General features: G+C 39.9%; 3 protein-coding genes across 4 annotated transcripts; 2 read left to right on the top strand and 1 right to left on the bottom strand.

The window, feature by feature from the left end:
* The first annotated feature begins 713 nt into the window (after window positions 1–713).
* On the top strand, window positions 714–5,948 carry Gem2 (Gemin 2). Its single transcript, XM_080286637.1, has 6 exons — window positions 714–841; window positions 1,809–1,890; window positions 3,416–3,559; window positions 4,424–4,576; window positions 4,955–5,134; window positions 5,826–5,948. The coding sequence occupies exons 1-6, from the start codon at window positions 714–716 to the stop codon at window positions 5,913–5,915; spliced, it is 777 nt and encodes a 258-aa protein (XP_080142763.1). The 3' UTR covers window positions 5,916–5,948.
* On the bottom strand, window positions 5,873–14,045 carry LOC145418106 (rhodanese domain-containing protein CG4456-like). The gene is made up of 6 exons (XM_080286638.1): window positions 14,018–14,045; window positions 11,843–11,992; window positions 10,303–10,422; window positions 9,863–10,028; window positions 9,033–9,129; window positions 5,873–6,031 (listed from the first exon to the last, which is right to left on the bottom strand). Exons 2-5 carry the CDS (start codon window positions 11,970–11,972, stop codon window positions 9,048–9,050), a joined length of 498 nt encoding a protein of 165 aa, XP_080142764.1. The 5' UTR covers window positions 11,973–11,992; window positions 14,018–14,045; the 3' UTR covers window positions 5,873–6,031; window positions 9,033–9,047.
* Window positions 14,046–14,656: 611 nt separating this feature from the next.
* Blos1 (biogenesis of lysosome-related organelles complex 1 subunit 1) lies at window positions 14,657–20,488 on the top strand. Of its 2 annotated transcripts, none has more exons than XM_080286533.1 (5): window positions 14,657–14,683; window positions 15,806–15,906; window positions 18,496–18,568; window positions 19,752–19,969; window positions 20,330–20,488. In XM_080286533.1, the coding sequence occupies exons 2-5, from the start codon at window positions 15,846–15,848 to the stop codon at window positions 20,365–20,367; spliced, it is 390 nt and encodes a 129-aa protein (XP_080142659.1). In that variant the 5' UTR covers window positions 14,657–14,683; window positions 15,806–15,845; the 3' UTR covers window positions 20,368–20,488. The 2 variants fall into 2 exon arrangements, with proteins under 2 accessions (XP_080142659.1, XP_080142658.1); XM_080286532.1 differs by having other exon boundaries at window positions 20,327–20,488.
* Window positions 20,489–20,870: the final 382 nt, after the last annotated feature.

The raw sequence follows: 20,870 nt of genomic DNA, 5'->3' as shown, positions 1-20,870 counted from the left end.
ATGGTAAAGTCAGTATATTCTACGTCAGTGTTTTGCAGAGTTTGGTATTTTTACAGTTTCAGACAGTCACAGTCCTCACTTAAGCTAGGGTCATTAACAGGTTAGAAAGTTACAGTATGTTGGATTAGGCTAAATTAGTGTGGAAAGATTAGAAAAAATCAGATTACCCACTTTTTCAAACAAAAAATTTACAGAAAATTTGTATTCTTCTTCAACCATAGGATATATATATTATAGCTTTGTTTTCATAAATCCATGGGATCTTAGGATTTTAGAAAATAGTTGAGTGGATTATTCAGGAAAACTTTTCTGTCAACTTCCCTTTTTAAGCAACAGTTTCCTTTTAACAGTTCTTATATCTCTTTTTCTACCACCATTTCTGCTATATAAATAGTTGTTGTAAATCTTTGTCAGTCAGAGAATGTCTGTATATGCCACCATGTTGGTTTGCTTATGTCTGTGTATGCAGCCTTATTGGTACACACAGTGGCAGGTGATCATAAAGGTCAGATGGGTCTGGAGGGAGTAGGGCATTCCCGTCCCCAGTTAGGTACCTAACTGAGGAACTTTGCCTCCAAGCACTTTAACCACCTCATTGTGTGTATACCTAATATAAGATCAAATTATTCTGCAAGACACCCACTAAATAGTGAGTGCTATTATTTTCAGATTGTTGCATAATCCACAGACCTCACTGAATCAGTTCACACACAATGGCCAGTGACAGTGAGAGCTCAGATGAAAATCTGCGTCCGCTGGCCCTGCCCATTGGCCCCATGCCAGACAACTTTGACCCCAGACGACCACCAGCGTCCGCTGAGGAGTACCTGCACCAAGTTGTGTAAGTTGACCCACTGGATGTCTCTGTGTCTGTCTTTGTGTGTGTGTGTCTGTTTATATTTGTGTACCTGTCTGTGTTTATCTGTTGTTCAGTGCCTTAATCCCCATAGTGGGTGGCCACATATAAATCACCAGCTTGTTGCCTTCTCCACCACTGTCAGGCCCTCTCTCCAGCTCACTCACCACTCATTTTCCCTTTCACACAGTTTTATACATAATTGGAAGCAGAGTGGAGCCTTCATCAACTCCTTTAGTACCGGTATCTGTCTCACCCCTCACTTAACTCATTTGCTGCTGTTGGTACACATGGTTATTTATTCAGGTTAATGCCAGAGGTCTTCATTAGCATTTGCTAAACCTCGTTCTGTTGGTAGTACACTCAGGATTTTTTTTTTTTTTTCTTATGTTACAATTTAGTTTAGTCAAATTAAATGTTAGTAGTTGAAGGATATATAATTATCATCATAAAATTTGGTTTAGTACTGTTTACTGTATGTACAGTAATTATGTTCTGCTGTAGGAAGTTAAGTGTTTTGTCTGTCTATCAGTCTATCTATTCATCTGTTGCCAGATGTCATAATCATGTAAGGGGTCGCCACAAGTAAATCGTTTCCATGACACACAGTCCTCTGTTATCTGGCTGTCCTCTCCAATTCACACACCCCTCTCTTATATACTTCTCCACCCCATTCCTCCATCTCATCCTCAGTCTTCCCCTCCCCTTCCCCCCAGAGCCTCACTCTCATGCTCAGCTTGTCAGTCTGTTATTCTCAGTCATCTACACATGGCCAAGCTATTTCGGAGCATTTCATTCATTCATTGCCAGACGCCATGTATCCCAAACAGGGTGGCCAAGGGCTTAGAGTTAATTGTTTTACAGGGAGGGGCACTAATCCTCCACCAACCCCACTTGACACGTAGGGAGATGGAGCATTTCTGATTGTATATATTTTTTTATATATCGGCAGGTGGGAAGCTCGTCAGTGCGATGAAGTGGTAACAGTAGATGTGGCACCACAGAAGCTAAGACGACACACCAATATTGTGCAGGTGAAGTGAAGTGCATGTGTAAGGAAAAATCATCATCATCATCGTCATCATCATCATCATCATCATTATTACCACCACCTGAACCTCCTTTTTCTCACCGAAGGATAGGATGAAATAGTGTCCAGAGGGCAAGGAAAAAAACTAACAGAGGTAGAACTAATGAGAGTGCAATCTATAAAGAAAAAAATGAAATGTGTGGATGTCCATGCCCATGAGGTGAAGTCAGGATTCCAAGGGCTTGAACGGTGAGTAAATTGGTGTGTGGCCCATTTCAGTAAACATGCTGTTGATATAATTTATTTTATTTTTCTCTTTGCTTTTGTAGACTCTGCCTAATTTATGACAGTGGTTGTGGCCATGGGATGGAGTCAGGATACGAGGGGACTGAGTAGTGAGTGACTGAGTGCAAGTCCCTTTTTATTGTACATGCTCTTGATTAGTGCCGTTCACCCTCTGTTGTGTTTTCTCTTTCCTTGCTCTCTGAAATCTGCCTCACCTCATCCTTAGGGTCAAGAAAAAAAAAAAAGAAAAAAAGAGGTCAGGATAAAGATAATGCTCATCATGATGGCTGGGACAGTGTTAGGATAGTTCTTGGATAAAAACGGTATATGTTGTTTACAGTTGGAGACAAAAGTTTGCATAATAATTATACTTTTCTACTTGTCACTTTTCTCATTTGTCAAAAGACTCCCAAGCTGAGAGAGGCTTGGTATGTTTCTCTGACTTTTTAATATATGTCCTCTTCTGGGCATAGGCTTCACGGCCTGCTTCCAGGTCCTAGCAGCCCTCCCATATACTATGCATCTCCACATGTCACCACTTTGATGCTAACACCCTCTGTCCATATTGAATACATGCTAGGGCTGTCATACAGGACTGGTGTATTGGTATTAGTGGGGGTATTTTTACATGTCGGCAGGTCTTCTGGTAGATCAGTAAAGCCTGCTTGTACGAAATTCAAATCCTTAAACTATTTCCTGCCCCAACAGGGATTTGAGCCTGGCTCCATTAGAACTGCAAGCCACCTCTCTACATATTCAGCCATGCCTTTATATATATAGATAGATAGATAGATAGATTGATAGGGTAGTAACAATAGTATGTAGTTGTAGCCTTACATTTATCTGACTGCAAACCCAGTTGACTGCAGGCTGACACTGCCCCTCACCTGCAGTCCACCATTCTCATTTTAGGGAGCAGGGATCCAGTTGAGGATTATTTGTATAACCAGGTAGTCAAGCTACCTGGTTATAGCAGTGTCATCACGTGAAAGCATGCCTCTCCAGCAAGAATTAAGTAAAAGGTACAGTTGGCACCAGTCCTGCATGTCCCACCCTGGAAGCCTTTGCCTCTTTTTCCTCTTTTTCCTGCTTGACAGTGAGTTATGAATCTGAGTCATAGATCATGGTTATGGGTGTGGACTTCAAACTGAACTGTCATGTGCAGTACCAGGTGGGTCATGTTGGAGTGGAGTTAAATGTACAAGTGTGAGCTGAAGGAGATAATCATGTATTTGCCAATACAGAAAGAGGAAAAAGCAGCGGCACCTCAAGGCTTCACCCCAACCCTGGAGGTCCAGCAGGAGCTCATGGCATCCTTCTCAAAACTCCGCACGCACATAGCGTTGCTCCGAGCTTCAGGAAAGATACCAAAGCCTCCTATTGTGCTTGTAAGTTTTAGCAGTTGTTTTTGTTGTGGACCCAGCCTTATATCATTATCACCCTTTTGGACTGCAGACTGAAGTTGCTCTTTTCCTGCAGTCCACTATCGTCCTTTCATGGGACACGGTGGGACACGGAAGGAGTTGAGAGGTGTTCATATAACCAGGCGGTAGAGCCCTTGGTTATATCATTGCCACCACATGAAGGCATAAATGTATCAGTCCACTACAGTAAGTTGTTGTTATAAGTCACAGTTCTTGAGAATGTTTTCTTCCATAAGTCACAGTAAATTACTGAAGAATTGCCTATTAAAGATCCATTGCCACCCTTAAAGCTGATTTGACATTTGCTTCAGTTTATAGTATGATTTGTATGGAAGTTGTGATATTCTGGAACAAATCCCATACTTGTGTTAGGACAGTACAGTAGTTTATTTTTTCACTTTACCCACATTTTCACCCTCTTGTAGTTTATTTCACATACCTCAGCACAAGAATTAGGCAATACTGCAGCTCCATAGCACCTCCTCATAACAGGCATCATATTCTAGTGTCAGTCATTAGTTACAGCTAAGCATTACAGATGTAGAAACAGCAATTTTAAGGCAAACCAAACTGAAAATATTACACAAAGCGGGGATTAATTGTCTATCTATCTGTCTATTGCCAGATGCCATAATCCCATACGGGGTGGCCACTTGACTCTGAGTTATTTGTTGTACAGGGAGGGGCACTAACCCTCCACCAACCCACGTGACACGTAGGGAGCACGTATGGTTTGGTTATATGGTTACCACTCAGCGTTGTAAATGGTTTCTTGGCGTATTGTACTGTATTTTTTTATTTTTTATTTATTTTTTTCACATACTGCAGCCTGGACTAAAGAACAATGAAGAATGGTGCCGCTTGTGTTTTGGCAACAGCTTTCAGTTGTCCCTTCTGCAGAAATCCAATCAGGACGCCACGCCACCCCCACTAGTTGAGGGCACGGAACCTCTCCTCAGCATCGTACTCAACATTAAGCAGGTACGAGCAAGCATACAAGAGGATATTAAAGTGTACTGTGCGGGATAAATATTAAGAAAGAAGTGTAGCTTTGTAAATTTCATTACACCTTTTCATCATCATTGTCATTGTCTAGACTTATCATCGTCGTTGTCTAGGCCTATCCCAGCCTAGAGTGGGGTGAGGTAGGGTCTAGAGATCCAGAAAGACTTGATGTGAGGCACTAAATAAATTAGCAATCTTTGGTTAGTATCTCATTCTGTCTTTTTCTTTTTTTTCTGGCTGTCTACACCTTACCTTACCTCACTAGGGTGGGAAAGGAGGTCTGGATGATGATGATGGGTTAAGTCGAGTCACCTGGACTATGGGCCTATGTTTGATTGATATGTGTTTTGGCAGCCAGGACTAGAGAACTTACTAGAGTGGCATGCACAGTGGCTGGAAGTGCTTGGATTCTCAGCAGCTCAAGGGCGCTGGTTCTTTGCCATCTTGGCATGCCTGGAGAAGCCACTCACACCTGAAAGCTGCTCACAGATAAGACACATAGCAAGGATGTGTGCCAAGATCAGATCTGCACTGGTGAGTCAGCTGAGTTTTTCAGTTATGGATTGTGTGTATATTGTCAGCCATGATTGGAAGAAATAATTTCTGACATTTTTTACCTTTATTGGGAAGACAATCATGTCATCTAATTATAATATACAAAAATATTATAGATTCTTTATGATACAAATAAACATTCTCAGGAGACTCTGTCTAGGTGTATAGTTCATTCCAATTTATTATTACACTCAGCCATGACCTATATCCTTCCCAGCCAGCCCATACCCCCTTACTCTTAATTCCATTACCTGTAACTAGAGGCAGCTCCAGATTAGAAATATGTAGTGGGTTTGATTTCACCAAACAGAGATCCATAACTCATTTGCAGCTTGGTTGATGGCCAGTTGTAATCAGACTGGAGGATAACTTTGACTAGTAGGCAAGAGGACTCATTCCTGTCCCATAATTAAGGCTCATCAAATTTCCTGTAATCTTGACCTCAGATTCAAGTTGTGTGATTGGTTCAGTTCCATCAGATGAAAACAAGCTGACTAACAACTTCCAGGTGATGGAGTTAAAGTGAGGAAGTATGGGCAAGTGTAGAAGGGTGTGAGTAATGGTCAGGTGTAATTTTAGTTTGGAATGGACTGATATCTTTTGCAGTCTCCATATATAATGTAATAAGTTGTTGAAGCTTTTTATCACAGCTGCTTTTATTTTCATACAGTCGTCCATTGACCACCCGCACCTGCCTCAACTCAACATCATCATCTGCATTGTTGCCCGGTATTTCTGTCAGGAGGATCTGGCTGACTGATAATGACTGATAACGACTGCAAGGGTAATGATGGACTGCAGGTTGTTATGCATCTCCAGCAGCTGTGAACAGTTTTGAGGCAGTATTGTTTGTGGCTGATGGGTCTGGTTCTGACACTGGAAAAGAATGGCCATTATTAACAGAGAATACAAACTACCAAGTCCAGACATCTGATTTCTGAAACCTCCATTTTCCAAAATATATATATATTTTTTAATGCTACAGAGGGGCGCTGATATCACATGCCCTCACAGAATCAGTACATACTTGACGACACTGTTCTTTTGTAGACATAAGAGCAGATGATAAATTACTAATGCAAAGTACTTCATTGTAATTACTGTTCACTGTACTCTAGACTACTTTTAATATAATTTTATTTTTTTATTATTTTTTTTTTTTAATGCCTAGCCCCAGGCTCCTACGCTTCTCATGGGGGAATGTAGGATTGGATGATGGATGGATGGATTCCCATAGTTCTTTTTATCATTTCACTCTCCCAAACATCCCAATTCCCATAAAGCCTTTGGAACTGAATGTTTTGGATTTGAAAGTTTGTGCAATATGAGGATTTCTTAAGCTCTTCAATCCAATGATACATTCACTGTTCTTGCTATTTCCAGACAGCTCTATTCAGCTTTGGGTAGATTTTTGTGAGCTGGGGAGTTTATATAAATCCTTTACTAACCCCTTTGCTGCCTGACCTGGGTATAATTGTTCTGGAGGTAGCAAAAATGAAGTAAAAAAAATAAGTTACTGGACTGAAGGTGTTATGAGGAGGTATGGTGTAATTTTATATGTATGAGACAGTGCCACATTTAAGTAGGCAAGGCAGAGTTTTGGTATCTCTCTCTCTCTCTCTCTCTCTTTTATTTATTATTTTAAATAAAGAGGCCAGGATGATGATGATGCACATCCCAGTGTCATGTAAGTCAAATGGATGACCACTGAAAGTCATTTACATATATGGGTAATTAGATCAGTGTAATGAGTAAGGATGGAAGTTTGAAGGTTGAAGTGCTTGAAAGGGTGCAACAAGGATGAAAGGTTGCTGGTTCTTTGAAAGCAGTCATAAGAAATAAGAAAGTGAGCATGGAAGTTAAAAATTCGCCTGTATTCAAAATGGAAGTGGGTGTTAGTGCCAAGGTGGTGATGTGTGGAGGTGTGTAGGAGGACTATTGGGCTTTGGGATAGGCCCTGAAGCCTTTGCCCAGAGTCAGAAAAAAAAAAATCAGATCCTTTTATTAACAATACCTGTAGATGTGTTAAATCTGAAATGGACAGGAATGCATTCTAAATGATAATATTTTGACAGACATTGGTAAGGGTTATGCTTGACTAAGTCCAAGCACTCAGCCTATGTATTAACTGTTTTTGTGGCCACAGGTTCAACTGAATGCAAAATCAGTGCACTGTACCCTGAAGTTGCCTTTCTCTTATAGTCGTCTACCATCCTCTTTAAGGGGGATAGGGAGGGAGCTGAGGGATCCTTGTTATATTGGTGCTACCATATGAAGGCATTCCTCTCCAGCTTTGTGTGTAAGTTTGTTCATATCTTGGTGTTATATCATACCAAACAACCAAACAATCATGTTAATGTGGTCAACCTTCCAATACACTTTACCATATTCAGTAAAAGTATGACAATGAATGACATCATTATCACTGTACCGGTATATCTACTGTAATTGTTTGTGTTTAAATTTGTAGTTGGTGAAATAGTTTTCTGAGCTTGTTTCAACAAAATTATATTAGCTGTACGAGAAGCATATCTGTGGAGATTTGAGAATCATGTATAGTACGTAAAATCCACAAGGTTCAGTCAGCTTCAACCACAAATGCAAATACAGTCCATTGCAACAGCAACAATTCCTTGATGATGCTGTGTGGAGGGATGCCTTCATGTGGTGACACTGATACAGCTGAGCAGCTGCTCAGTCACACAAACATCTGTCATTTCTCCCCCAGCTATACATATGTGTATCGTTTCTCACCCTGTTCCCCAAAAGGAGGATGGTGGACTGCACGAGAAGGGCGTCTTCATCCTGCAGTCCACTGGGTTCATGTTTAAGATGAGCCTTGGTCTACAACAACAACAACAACGTAACTCTTTCCCTAACTATACTGTACAGTCTTTTGTTACCCTACTGTGGTTTGTTACCTGTGGTTATGGCTGACTTTTCTGTGACACTTTTAAGTACTACTGTACTTACAAATAAATATATTTTCAGTACACTATTAAGTATTACTTGGGGTCTCCTGGCCTTTGGCTCCTTCTTCCTTGCATTAAAAAAAATAAATAAATAGAAAAGTACTGAACCTCTTTTTGAGTTGTCTCTTAAGCTGAATAAAGTGGACTGACAGCAGTAAGAGTAAAATACAGGCAGAGTTAAAGGCAGGCATTTAAAACTTCATTACAAGATTAATGGAGGCACTGTGGTTTGTAACTACATTTCTCCAAAAGGTCATTGCTTGTCTAAATGAAATCCTCTGGTGGTATCATGAAAAGGAAAGGTATGTTTCCACCGTGATGAATGGAACAGGTTTCACTAAGGCAAGAAGTGTTGAAAATTTTTAAAGTATAAATGACAAACACTGATTATCTTAACTCTCCCTCTGCTCCCTCTCCCCTAAACATACAGTACAGGTAGGGTACATGAATAATAAGAGTATATACTGTAATTTATTCACATTGACTTGGCAAAGATTTTTGTGATTGTGCAGCCTACTTCAGTGTCAAAGTAAGAAAATATAATGGCCCTGCATCCTTTCCAGTGTACTTCTTCATGATTTGCCCTATATTTTAGCATTCATCTCTTGTTATAGTTCAACATTCAAGACGGAGAGATGGCAACTGTATGTCTATAGTCAGTAGGTTTTCATCTGATGGAACTGGCCCACTCCTACAACTTGAGTCGTAGTAGTAAGAAAATCACTGAGCCTTAGTAATGAGATAGATATGAGTCTCCCTGGTTACTAGTCAGTTTAATCACTATGACCTGTCCAAGCCAGCTGAAAGAGGTAGTGGATCTGTCAGGTGAAAAGAAATTCATTATAAAGTGAACAAACTATAATAAGTAATTATGAAGAGTATTACTGAAAAACAAAATGTATCACCTGATGGCCAGCAGGTTACTTGGTCTCCTCTTTCTTCTCTGGGAACACAACAGGTCCCTTCTTCTCCAGCCAGTCAGTGAACGATCCCTTGTACCGCCTGCAAACAAATCACCACATCAGCTCATCCGTCTTATCTGTCAGTTTCTCTGTCTATCATATCAGACAAGCATAGGGCCAAAGTATAGTATGCCATGTATACAGTACTTTATTCTTAGTAATACAGAGTGTCTTTGTTCTGTCAATTTTCCGATGCTCTAAAACTTTACAGAAAGACTGCCTATTCGAATTACACTGATACTATTTTCTCCATAATATACTATAATAACCACAACTGTATTATATATACTACATAAAAATGTAATACTGTATACTGTTGCTAACACACTGCTTATTTAATCTTTATTAAGGATTTATTGTACATGGCAGCACTACTCAGCTTTGAAAAACCTGCAAGAGAACATTCAGTATATGAGACATAGGAGAGTTTGGTGGTGTTAGGGAGCATGGAAAAGCTAAGACATAGCCTCCAAAAAATGATGGGTTAATTCTGTAGCTACTCACTCACTCAATCCACACTCTCTCGTTCAACTCAAAAACTCTTCACTTAGCTCACAAACACTCTCCTTTCACACACATATTCACTTATTTTATTCAAACTCACTCTCAATCTCACCCATTCACTCACTCATTCCCTCTCATGAACTCTATCTCTCACTCACATACTCAACTCACAAACTCTCCCACTTAGTACACAAACTCTCTGTCTCCTCTCATCCACAAACTCACTCATTCACTCATTCATACCCATTCACTCTCTCTCTCTCTCATACCTGACATTAGTATATCCAGCAGCCATAAGAGCCAGCTGTGCAGTACGAGCTCTAATCCCCAGCAGGCAGGTCACTACAATCGGATCATCCTTCTTGGGCTTATCAAATCCAACCTTCTCCTTAAATTCTTCATCAGACAGTAGGATGTTGATGCCCAGTGGCTGCACTGTAAATGATTTGTGGAAGTGAAAAGGCAGAAGGGTTGATACTACCATCAGTAACTTTTGACTATGAAAAGTTTCACCTAAGTTGGGGATAATCATCTGAGGTGTATATTACTGTATATTGTTATAATACCCAGTAGTGATAACTCACCACTATGATATGCCAACAAGTGACCTCATTCTGTTAAAAAATTGAGTGCTAACGAACACGTAGCTATGACTAGCACAAAAATTTAAGAAATGGAACAGCATTGACTAAAATTACATACAACTTACATACAAGGTTCTTGGCTTGGGGTATCATGCCCACATCTTCAAGCTCCTCAGGGGGACGCACATCCAGAAGTGTGATGGACTTTTTCTCTAACATCTGATTCAGTTCCTCAAAGTCCACATCTGCTCAAGCATAAATAGTCTCATTAGTATAAACTGTCAGTAAGGACATAACCAGGGATTTAAAAGAGGACTCGCACATGAAGTACCCGGTACATGGGCAACAATGGAATTTTAATGCTGTAGATAATTTCTCTGTTAACTTATTGTGGACTTGCCCCTTCATGCAATATGAAGTGGCTTGTATCACAAAAAATTACCTACTGAAGCTGTACATGAATGCAAATTGTTGTGAAAAGTCTTCATCATCATCATCATCATCCAGACCTCCTTTCCCACCCTAGGGCAGGGTGAGGAGTAGCAAAGTCCAGACAGCCTATGTCTGCCCAATCCAAAGGGCCACGCTTCCGTTCACTCATCATTCAAGCCTCCGGAATCCTGGCTCTATCTGATACGCTAAAAAACACCACATGCTGTAGCTTCACGTAAATGTATCCGATAGCGTCAATCTGAATGCTGTCACATTAAACAGGGATGCCAAATCCCTGACCATGCACTTCTTCTCACAACATTCATCCAGCCAGCTCAATCTCTTCTCAGTCCCCTAGCCTCACTGACTTCCATACCTCTCTTCCTCACACACTCATCCACTATATCCCTACAACTTCTCCTTGGCCTACCTCGCCTCTTCCCTCCTTCAACTTTTGCTCAGATATACCTTTTTCACGACTCTATTGATATCCATTCTCCCCACATGACCATACCATTTCAGTACACTCTCTTCGATTCTGGTATCCACAGACTTCCTCACTCCACATCTTTCACAGTTCACATTATTTTGTACCCCATCCACTCTCTATACTCCACATACATTCTTTAGCAGTCCCATCTCCACTGCTCTCACTCTTGACTTTTCATTTTTATGCCACACAACAGTCTCACATCCATATGTTAAAGTTGGCACTAACACTACTTCATGTAAGCCTTGTGCAGCTGCAACACTCAAGCCTCTGTTTCTTATCAAGGCCTTCTTAGCACCAGCTGCTTTCCTTCCTTGGGTCACTCTACTTTCCATTTCTTTTGCACATTTTCCTCTCTTTTCTATCACTGTACCAAGGTATTTGAACTCTCTAACTAATTCCAGTCTCTCTCCACTCACTTTAACATTACAATGGGAAAAGTACCTGTTAAATTGGCATACGGCTTCTATTTGAGTCAGATTACCTCCTGAAGTTGCATTTTAATGGAAATTGTGTCACGGAACTTGGAAAAAAGAATTCTGAATGAAAAATTACTCAAATCCCAGTTGGGCCTCCTCCAGCCAAGAAAGCATGTGTTCAGAACAGTGCATCAAGAATTTTTTGGCTGAGCAGGAACAGGTTGAAAAATATACATATATACAGAATGAGGACTCACTGTAAGAAAAAAAAGTAAAGAAATATCATCCACGTGGTATAATATGTACTTTATGTGCATAACTTACCTGGCAGTAGGTTGAGAGGTGTGGAGTAGTATCGAGGCAGTTGTGTGATGGCTGGTGCACATACACGAGCCCTTGACACCTGACTCACCACCTGACATGCACCCCTCGACGCCTGTAGTACCCACCTCATGTTGTATGTTCACCCACTGCCTGCAGGTTCACAATTACTAGGCAATACTCTGTCCACTCATACTTGGCCTAAAATTGCATAATCAGACACTGACTGCAAGTTCATAATCATTACCAACCTTATTTTATTTTTTCACTCACTACTTTCAAGTTTACAGTTGCAGCATCATAATCTCTCTACTTCAGCTTGACCTAAAATTACCACCTCTCCCTTTTTCAGCAGGAAATGAGCCAACAAAGTCCTGTTACCCAGGGACACTGGTAAGAACTGTAGGAATTTTTAAGAGTTCTATCTATCTATTTATCTATTGCCAGACACCTCAATCCCGTTTGAGGTGGCCACAAACAAATCGCCTCCAAGTCGCCCTGTCCCCCGCCATTTCACTCCCCTGCTCCCAACTCACACTCCCCTCTCTCATATACTTTTTAAGAGTTGATTTAACTTTTTATTTTCTGAAATTTTACATGCTCATCTGACTGGTATTTGGAAATCATGGGTAAAATTGATGTTTAGTGTCATTACTACAGTTTACCAGTTTTTCCCATTTCCTTACAGATTTCTTTGACTATCAAGCTGAATAGTTTGTCTAGTTATCTATAGTCAGATGCCTCAATCTTGGAAGGGGTGGTCACAAACAAATCACCTCCATGTCACTTTGTCCTCCACCATCAGGCTGCCCTATCTCCAACTCACACCCTCTCTCCCATATACCTCTCCACCATATTGATCCATCTCATCCTCGGTACCGTACTTTCTATGTGTGAGACGAATCATCAAGCTCCTGGTGATGGAACTAAAAAACTTTACTGATACACACACTGGGCCACTCTCACTTCAAACGTAGTCTTTTTTTTTTTTTTTGCTGATGTGTGGCCCAGACGGTAAGATAACCATGTAAGATAAGAGATAAGCATTTTTTTGTTGTTGTTGTAAAATTTTACTTTCAACCCTTGAAGCTATATATTCTTTTATGAGGACTGCATCTGTTATTAATCTGTTTATTTAATTTTTTTATTTATTTATTAATTTATTTATTTATTTATTGTGAGATCTAACTCCAGAACCCCAGAAAACTGACTTGGATGAGTATGGGTTGAAACAAAATAAAATATTTTTCTGTCGACTTTGAAATTCCTTGACTCAGTATGCATTTTCTGACTTTCTCAACATTCTTTGTACATTATTCAGTCTGATCAATGGATACTTGATAGCTGCTGTGGTCCTCCTACACCTCCACATGTCACCACTTTGGCGCTAACACCTACCATCCATACTGAATACATGCTAGGGCTGTCTCATACAGGATTTGTGTATTGGTATTAGTGGGGGTATTTTTACGACATGTCAGCGGGTCATCTGGTAGATCAGGAAAGTCTGCTTTTCAGGAAATTCAAATCCTTAAACTGTTCCCTGCCCCAGCTGGGATTCATTCCTGGGTCCATTAAGAATGCAAGCCGCTCCTCTACCGATTCAGCCACCGCCTTGTGGTAATGGTGTCACGTATTACGAGGCATCGGAAAACCTTCACTTTTGAGGCTGGATCTGCAAATTTTGTTTTATTTCCACAACTTACTGATGTTGCAAACTGTTGCATGATGTTGCCATGTATTTGTTACTTAGGAGATTATGCTGTATATCTATGCATACACCTGCAACCAATATCTGAGACTTCATGCAACTGATCATGCAAGTGACTGTTTAACCTTATCACTTGCTACAAATACTTTTAACATTATGCTTAATTATCTTGATTTTAATACTCCAGAAATCATTATTCCTACGGGGAGAAGCCAGCTTATAACTGTTAGCCTGGTAATTGATGCAGGGCCATATTATTAGTGACAGGTGAAGTCGTTGCACAATTACTCTTTGTGATTTATATGGCACTGATGCAATAATTTAAGATGATATTGAAATGTGAAGCGTTATAAAAGCATGTACGAGGAAGAGGATATGCAGGCCAACACCCTAATCCAAGAAAATTTTTGCGTGCAGTATGCAGAATAAGTCGTTAATGAAAATGTACTACGAAGCTTTTTACGTACCCCAGAGAACCGTAGACCTACCCAGACTCACACAGTCCTAATGCCTGAGGGAGAGAGACAGAAAGAGAAAGTCTTGGATTGTGAGAGCTGATAAAGTGATAAGATGCAGATTATACTTTGGTATAAAAGAATGGTTGCTTTAATGACTTGCAGCGGGCTCAATGTCATCAGTTTGCCATTGTCATGGTGAACTTTAATGCCTGGTAACAGCAGTATTTTGGGCAGTCTTCCATTTATTTCCTTTTCCAGTACTGTAAAATCTTAATATAGTCAATCTGTCTAATTCCTACACTGGTGAAAATACTGGGTTGGTGATAATGCCAGATCTGTTACAATCAGGTTAAAAAATATTCAAAAGATATTTATACTTCTTGTTCAAAGTACTCAAAGGAGATTTATTTTTTAATAATTTCTGTCATGATCCATTAATAAATTTCAAAATTAGTTTGTTTTGGGTAGTATCTTGGTCAAATCCGGATTCTCTAGCCATCAAAATTTGGATTCACAGTTGAATGGTACAAGAACATCAACAAAGCTGGAATTTTGTGCGTATTTATTTTATATGGAGTAACAGCGTCCAAATCAACGTATTAAGTGGACGTTGACAGCATTTTTTTTTTTTTTTTGGTGCAGTGTCTATATAAACGTGGTCAGTTCGCCCTAAAGGTACGTTTGAGATTCGTACCGTGAATAACTTCGGAAAACTGACCAAGTGATGACTGATTTAGGATGGATGACCATGGTTGTGTGTGTGATTCATTGATTTACATTTGCACCAGTAGGCTAGATGTATAGATTTTGAATTATTGTTTAGTATTTTTGGAACAACGGATAAATTAATGGTTTAGTTTAAGCAGCATTACGATAAGATTTGGTCAGTGAATATCTTGCACACACCTTCCACCTCCCCTATCTCCAAATCATATTTATCCAATTGCTCCTCAACTTGTCTCATATATTCTGCCGTATTTTCATCCTTTTGCAACCTTTTTACCCTCATTGTATGGGCTACTTTCTCCTGTCCTTCCCTCCTTTGCAATGAACCTTGACTTTCACCACTACCAAGTGGTGGTTCGAAAGTCCACTCCTCCAACCTCTGTATGCTTTTGCATCCATTATATATCTTCTCAGTCATCCACACACACATAACAAATCATTGCCTCACCTACCTGTTTACTGTATAGGATTAATATTAGGTTAGGTTACTTCAAACTTATTTAGGTTAGGTGAGACAGGTTTATGGTTAACTAAGGTTAGACAAGCCAAAGTGAATTTCAGCAGATCTGAGTACCTTACCGGGAGGTTTTTGTAAATCTTCACCATTACGCTTGAGGAACAACACACATTAGGAAAGGAAACATACTGATAGATATAAATTATAGGAAAATAACATCAGCAGAAAATATTAAGTTATCATCTTAAAAATTATTTTAAGAAATAGAAAACAACCAGAAAGAAGTGAAAGAGAATTGGCAAGGAGGTTGTGGCACGTAAAGTGAATTAGCTACAACTTAACCCAAGTGATGCAGAAATGTGTTAATGTTATATGGATGATGTAGTTAGTGGACCTGTGCTTTATTATTTAATCCTTTTAATCAGAGGATGCCATTTATATTTATTTTTGGTACCTTTCCACAATTTTATTCAGTTTGGGTTGGTTACCGATTATAACCTCTTCATTACTGTAGGTCCTTACAGATGAATAAAATTGTGAGAAGGGAGGAAGAATACGCTGATAAAATAGGTTATTGGATTGAAGAGATTAATAATTACCCTCTGTATTTGCAGTACTGTATATCATTGCTGAGGTTCAGCTTGAGGTGGAGTGATGTTGTCATCAATGGTAAAGGAGCACCAAGTGAGGCAGCAGGCGCGTAAAGAGGAGCAAGGTACATTACTCCTTCACATGTTCTGTAAACCTTTTATGAAAATGTATTAATGTATTTTTCATTTTAAGGGGCTGTTCCTATGATCCATGTCTCTCTCTGTCTATAACCAGACACCTTAATCCTGTAAGTGGTGGCCATAAACTAATTGCCTCCATGTTATGGTATCGTGTCCCCTGCCATTTCACTGCCCTACTCCCAACTCACACCCTCCTCTCTCATATGCCCCTCCATTCCATCCCTCCATCTCATCCCCGGTTTCCTCCTTGCTTTCCCCCCCTCCACCTCACTCACAACACTCCTTGTTAGTCTCTCGCTCTCCATCCTCTCCACATGGCCAGACCACCTCATTGTATCTCTCCTGACACTTTCTATGACATCCACATCCACACCACAATGCTCCCAATTTCTCATTTGTCAGTCTGTCTCTCCATGTAACTCCACATGTTCCTCTCACATAACATTTCCACTGTTCTCACTCTTGACTTGTGTCCTTCCAAGGAGATCCAAGCTTCACCTCCAAACATTAGAGTGGGTATCACAATACTATGATGCAGTGACTTATTTACTTTCATGCTTACTTCCCTAGGTCTTATCACTGCTTTAAAGAATCAGCAACCTTTCTTACTTGTTGTACCCTTTCAAGCACTTCACTCTCCAAACTTCCCTCTTTACTCATCACACTACCCAAGTATTGAAATGCACTCACATTTTCCATTTCCTCATCATCCAACCTCACTGTACAGTACATTACATTCATTTCTCTTGAAGACCATAACTTTACTCTTCCCTACATTCACCTTTAGATTCCATTTCTTACACACTCTCCCAGACTCACTCACTAAGCCTTGCAGTTCCCCTTCATCTTCACTTAACAAAAGAGTATCATCTGCAAACAACAGTACAGGAAGTTTCCAAACACTGCTCTCTCTCATTAGGGCCACTCCAACATATGCTGCCCTACCTTGTATCTCTTATTACCCCATCCACAAACAGGTTGAACAACCATGGAGACATGACATCCCTGTTTCAATCCAACATTGAGATAGAAAAATTCACTCAGTTCACCATACACACTCACTGCAACCTTAGCGCCCTCATACATGCCCTTCACAGCATTCAGCAGCTTCCCATTTACTCCATATATTGTATTCTTAATATTTTCCACATTGCTTGTCTATCCACCCTGTCATATCTTTTCTCCAAATCCATGAAGGCTGCATGTAACTTCTTTCCCTTCTGTAGAAACTTTTCCACCAAAGATGTAAGAATGAATATCTGATCTACAAAACCTGTTCCCTTCCTAAAACCTCCCTGTTCTTCTCCTACAAATTCCTCTGTTCTTTCCCTAACTCTGTCAATAAGTATCCTATCTTATAGTTTTCCTTTTACACCCAGAATACAAATGCCCTTATAATTACCACACACTTCTTTTTCCATTTTCCTATGTACAAGGGAATAATTATACCTGACCTCCAGTCCTCCGGGACTCGACTTTCCTCCCAGGCCAATCTGCATATCTTGCACATCCATTGTCCTACTATCTCTGCCCCATGCTTCAGCATTTCGCCACACACTCCATAAATTCCTGGGTCTTTCCCCATTTTGACTTTCCTCATTGCTTCCACTACTTCCATCCTACTGATCTCTTCCTCTCTTCTTACCTCCCTCCATCTCCTAGCCATTCTCCAGCCTCTTATACTCGCATTACTTTCATTGCCAATGTTCAACAGTACCTTAAAGTGTTCTCTCCATCTGCTCACTTTTTCACTCCTCTCCACTAGCAGTCTACGGTACCATTTTTATCTTTCACTCCCAGACTAACTTCTGTATCACCCCCTCTAACTCTCTTTACCTCTTTCCAGAACAATTTCATACATTCCATCTGATGATAAATCAGCTGTTATTTTCAGGCTTTTGTAACGGTGATGCAGAAGTGGTAGTTAGAATAGATGGGAACAGTAAGACACCATGTTCCCTGATGTGGATTATGTCCATTTTTTTATTGCATTTATGGTGGGGAAGTCACAGTTTCATCATACTGTACATGCTAATCAAAAGTGTGTCCCCCCAAAAAAGTGCATTAACTGAGGTTTTCTCTGCCACATTTACTTTCCTCAAAAATATGTTATTGGATGTAATCATCCTGGTACTCTGAATATATATAACCCTTTTAGTTTTTTTTTTCTCTCTTGGCCACCAGATGATCATAAGCAGCTGCATTTAGACTTTTAGGAGGGTTTAGGCTAAAGTTTAAATGGAGTTCAGAACCATAGGATAGGATACGGTTGGATTGGCAGGTCAGCCAGGGAAGGTTTGCTTGCAGTGTATAAACTTTTGATAGCCTGTGCTTAACCTTTCAGTTCCATGATGTTTGTTGCATTATATTCTTATATCTCCAGGTAGTTTTGTTCATTTTGGGTTAGATTTTTTTTATTTTATTGGAGAGGTTAGATATAGCCTTACCATTACTTTCTACAAGACATCTTTTTGTAGTTTAGTAAAAGTGCCTCGAACTGACAAGAAAAATACTGTATAAGAAGTACAAAAACAGACAAGACAATAAGCAATGAAGTTTCTCTATGTTTACAGAGCAACGAAGGAAGGATGCCATCTTGGCCAGTAGTAACCTGACCCTTGCGCTTGTTGATCATCTTAATGTTGGGTAAGGCTTGTATTGTTTCACATCATCATCATCATCATCATCATCATCATCATCATCATCATGGTCATCATCATCATTGTCATGGTCATCATCATCATTCTACTTCCTTTGCTACCAGATTTCATTTCCTACCTTAGACTGCGGTGAGACAGGATTCAGAGCCAGAAAAATAATGGTAGAATGAGACACTATCCAAAGTTGGTCCAGTTGAATGGGCCTCATTTACCATTCAAGCCCCAGGAATCCTGGCTCCACCTGATAGGTCTACACATATTGCACACATAACTTCACATTTGCCTTTCCAACATTATTAGCACTAGGCTAATTGTCATCATAATCATTTAATCCTGTGTTAACCCATAAGGAGTGTAAGAGCCCAGGGCTAGGTAAGTTGGTCCTGACATTTAAGATGAGAGTGACCAGCTTCACTCATCCCTGAGTGAGCAATAAACCCCAACCACCCCGTGGATGTTAACCTACACAGGCTCAATCTGGTTGGAGCACCTTAATTACCCACTAAACAACCAGGCACCATAATTTGGTTATATGGTTGCCATCCAGCATAGCAAATGGTTTCCTGATGTACAGGAAACCATTTGGCTTGTCACTCAGTGTACTGTAGAGTCACCCGTAGACAGAAGGAAGAGGAAAGAATGAAGGAAAGAAAGACAGAAGAGGAAGGAAGGAAGAGAGGAAAGGACAGGCACCCGACAATGGCACTACATTGAGTGAGTGGATGGTGAGCACCCTCACCGACTACCACTAATTATTATTATTGTTATTGTTATTATTATTATTGTTATTATTATTATTACTATTAGTAGTAGTAGTAGTATTATCAATATTTTTTTATTACTGTATTATTATTATTATTATTATTATTAGTAGTAGTAGTAGTAGTAGTAGTGTAGTACTAGTATCATTCATTCATTCATCATCCAAACCTACATTGTTCCGTGAGGAGCGTAGGAGCCCAGGGCTAGGCAAGTTGGTCCTAATATTTAAGATGAGAGTGGCCAGCCTCACTTATTCCTGAGTGGCATTACATGAGCAATAAACCCCAACCATCCCTTGGATATAAACCTTCACTGGCTCAATCCGATTGGAGCCCTGTAATTTCCCCCACGAGGTGCCAAAATTTGGTACCACCAGTATTATCATTACATCTACCATACTCTGGCAGCGTGGCACAAGCATACCTGAACCAGAAGCGGCTGGACAGTGAGGCAAATCAGATGGAACACAACGCAACCAACTTCCAGCGCCAAACCTCCCAGTGGCTTAACCTGATATCCTCCTTCACCGACTCAATGAAGGAAGTTGGTCATGTGCAGAACTGGGCCACCACTATCGAGGCCGACATGCGCACCATAGCAACTGCACTGGAGTATGCGTATAAAGGTACAGTTTTAGTATAGTTTGCAGTAGTAGTAGTAGTAATAATGTACTTGTAATTTTACTTTGAACTTGCTAACACAATTCATTAAAAAATTGATTATGAGGAGGACTTGTTGTATAGAAGTTGGCCACATACAAAACTGGGCTCTGTCATGGCTATGGTGATCATAATGATGAATATAGTTAGTGATAGTTAGATTGATAATATTTTGAAGTGATGATGATGAATACAGGAACTGATAGTCAGACTCATGAAGTGTTGGAGGTGGTAGTGAAGATGACAGTGATGATGGTGATGAAAATGAGTAGGAATATGGCAACCAATAGCCATGCACTGATAATGTATTCTCTCTCTTTCAGTAGAGCAGCAGACAGCCAGCAGTGGAGGGACAGCCACTTGAGGAGCCGAGTTTTTCGTCATTTGTTTTATATATATGATCTTGTGTTTAGGCATGGGCTCAGATTTTTTTTTTTCCATCGGCTTAGTTTTTCACCATAAACTATGGGGGTGTCTGTTTAGGAATTAGTGTATAGAGATTTGTTGAATTTTATAAGGTTTTAGAGCATAGTCTGTGAGCCGTTATTTGTCTTTGGCTTATTTTTCCACTGTTTTTTTTTTTTTTTTTTTTCCCCTCAGTTATATCAAGATCTGCAAAATTTTTAAGGTTTACAGTACAGTATTTTCTCATAGGTCTTCACAGTTTTTTATACAATTTTCTGTTCAGGGTTTAGCATGTCAAGATCTGGCAAAAGTTGAACGTTTTACATACTCCTAATTAGTTCCCTTCTTTTTTTTCTTACTTTCATTTTCTTTTCTTTTTTTTTCTTGCCCTACCTTACCCCATCCTTGGATAGGAGAAGGAAGTTTAGATAATGATGATGATGATGATGATGACAGTGATTT

The sequence above is a fragment of the Coenobita brevimanus genome, chromosome 112 (assembly GCF_032717465.1).
Source record: "Coenobita brevimanus isolate Jiangsu-jjx chromosome 112, ASM3271746v2, whole genome shotgun sequence".
Taxonomy (NCBI): domain Eukaryota; kingdom Metazoa; phylum Arthropoda; class Malacostraca; order Decapoda; family Coenobitidae; genus Coenobita; species Coenobita brevimanus.
Note: the sequence above shows the minus strand (reverse complement) of the source record. Positions and strands in the feature narration are given on the sequence as shown.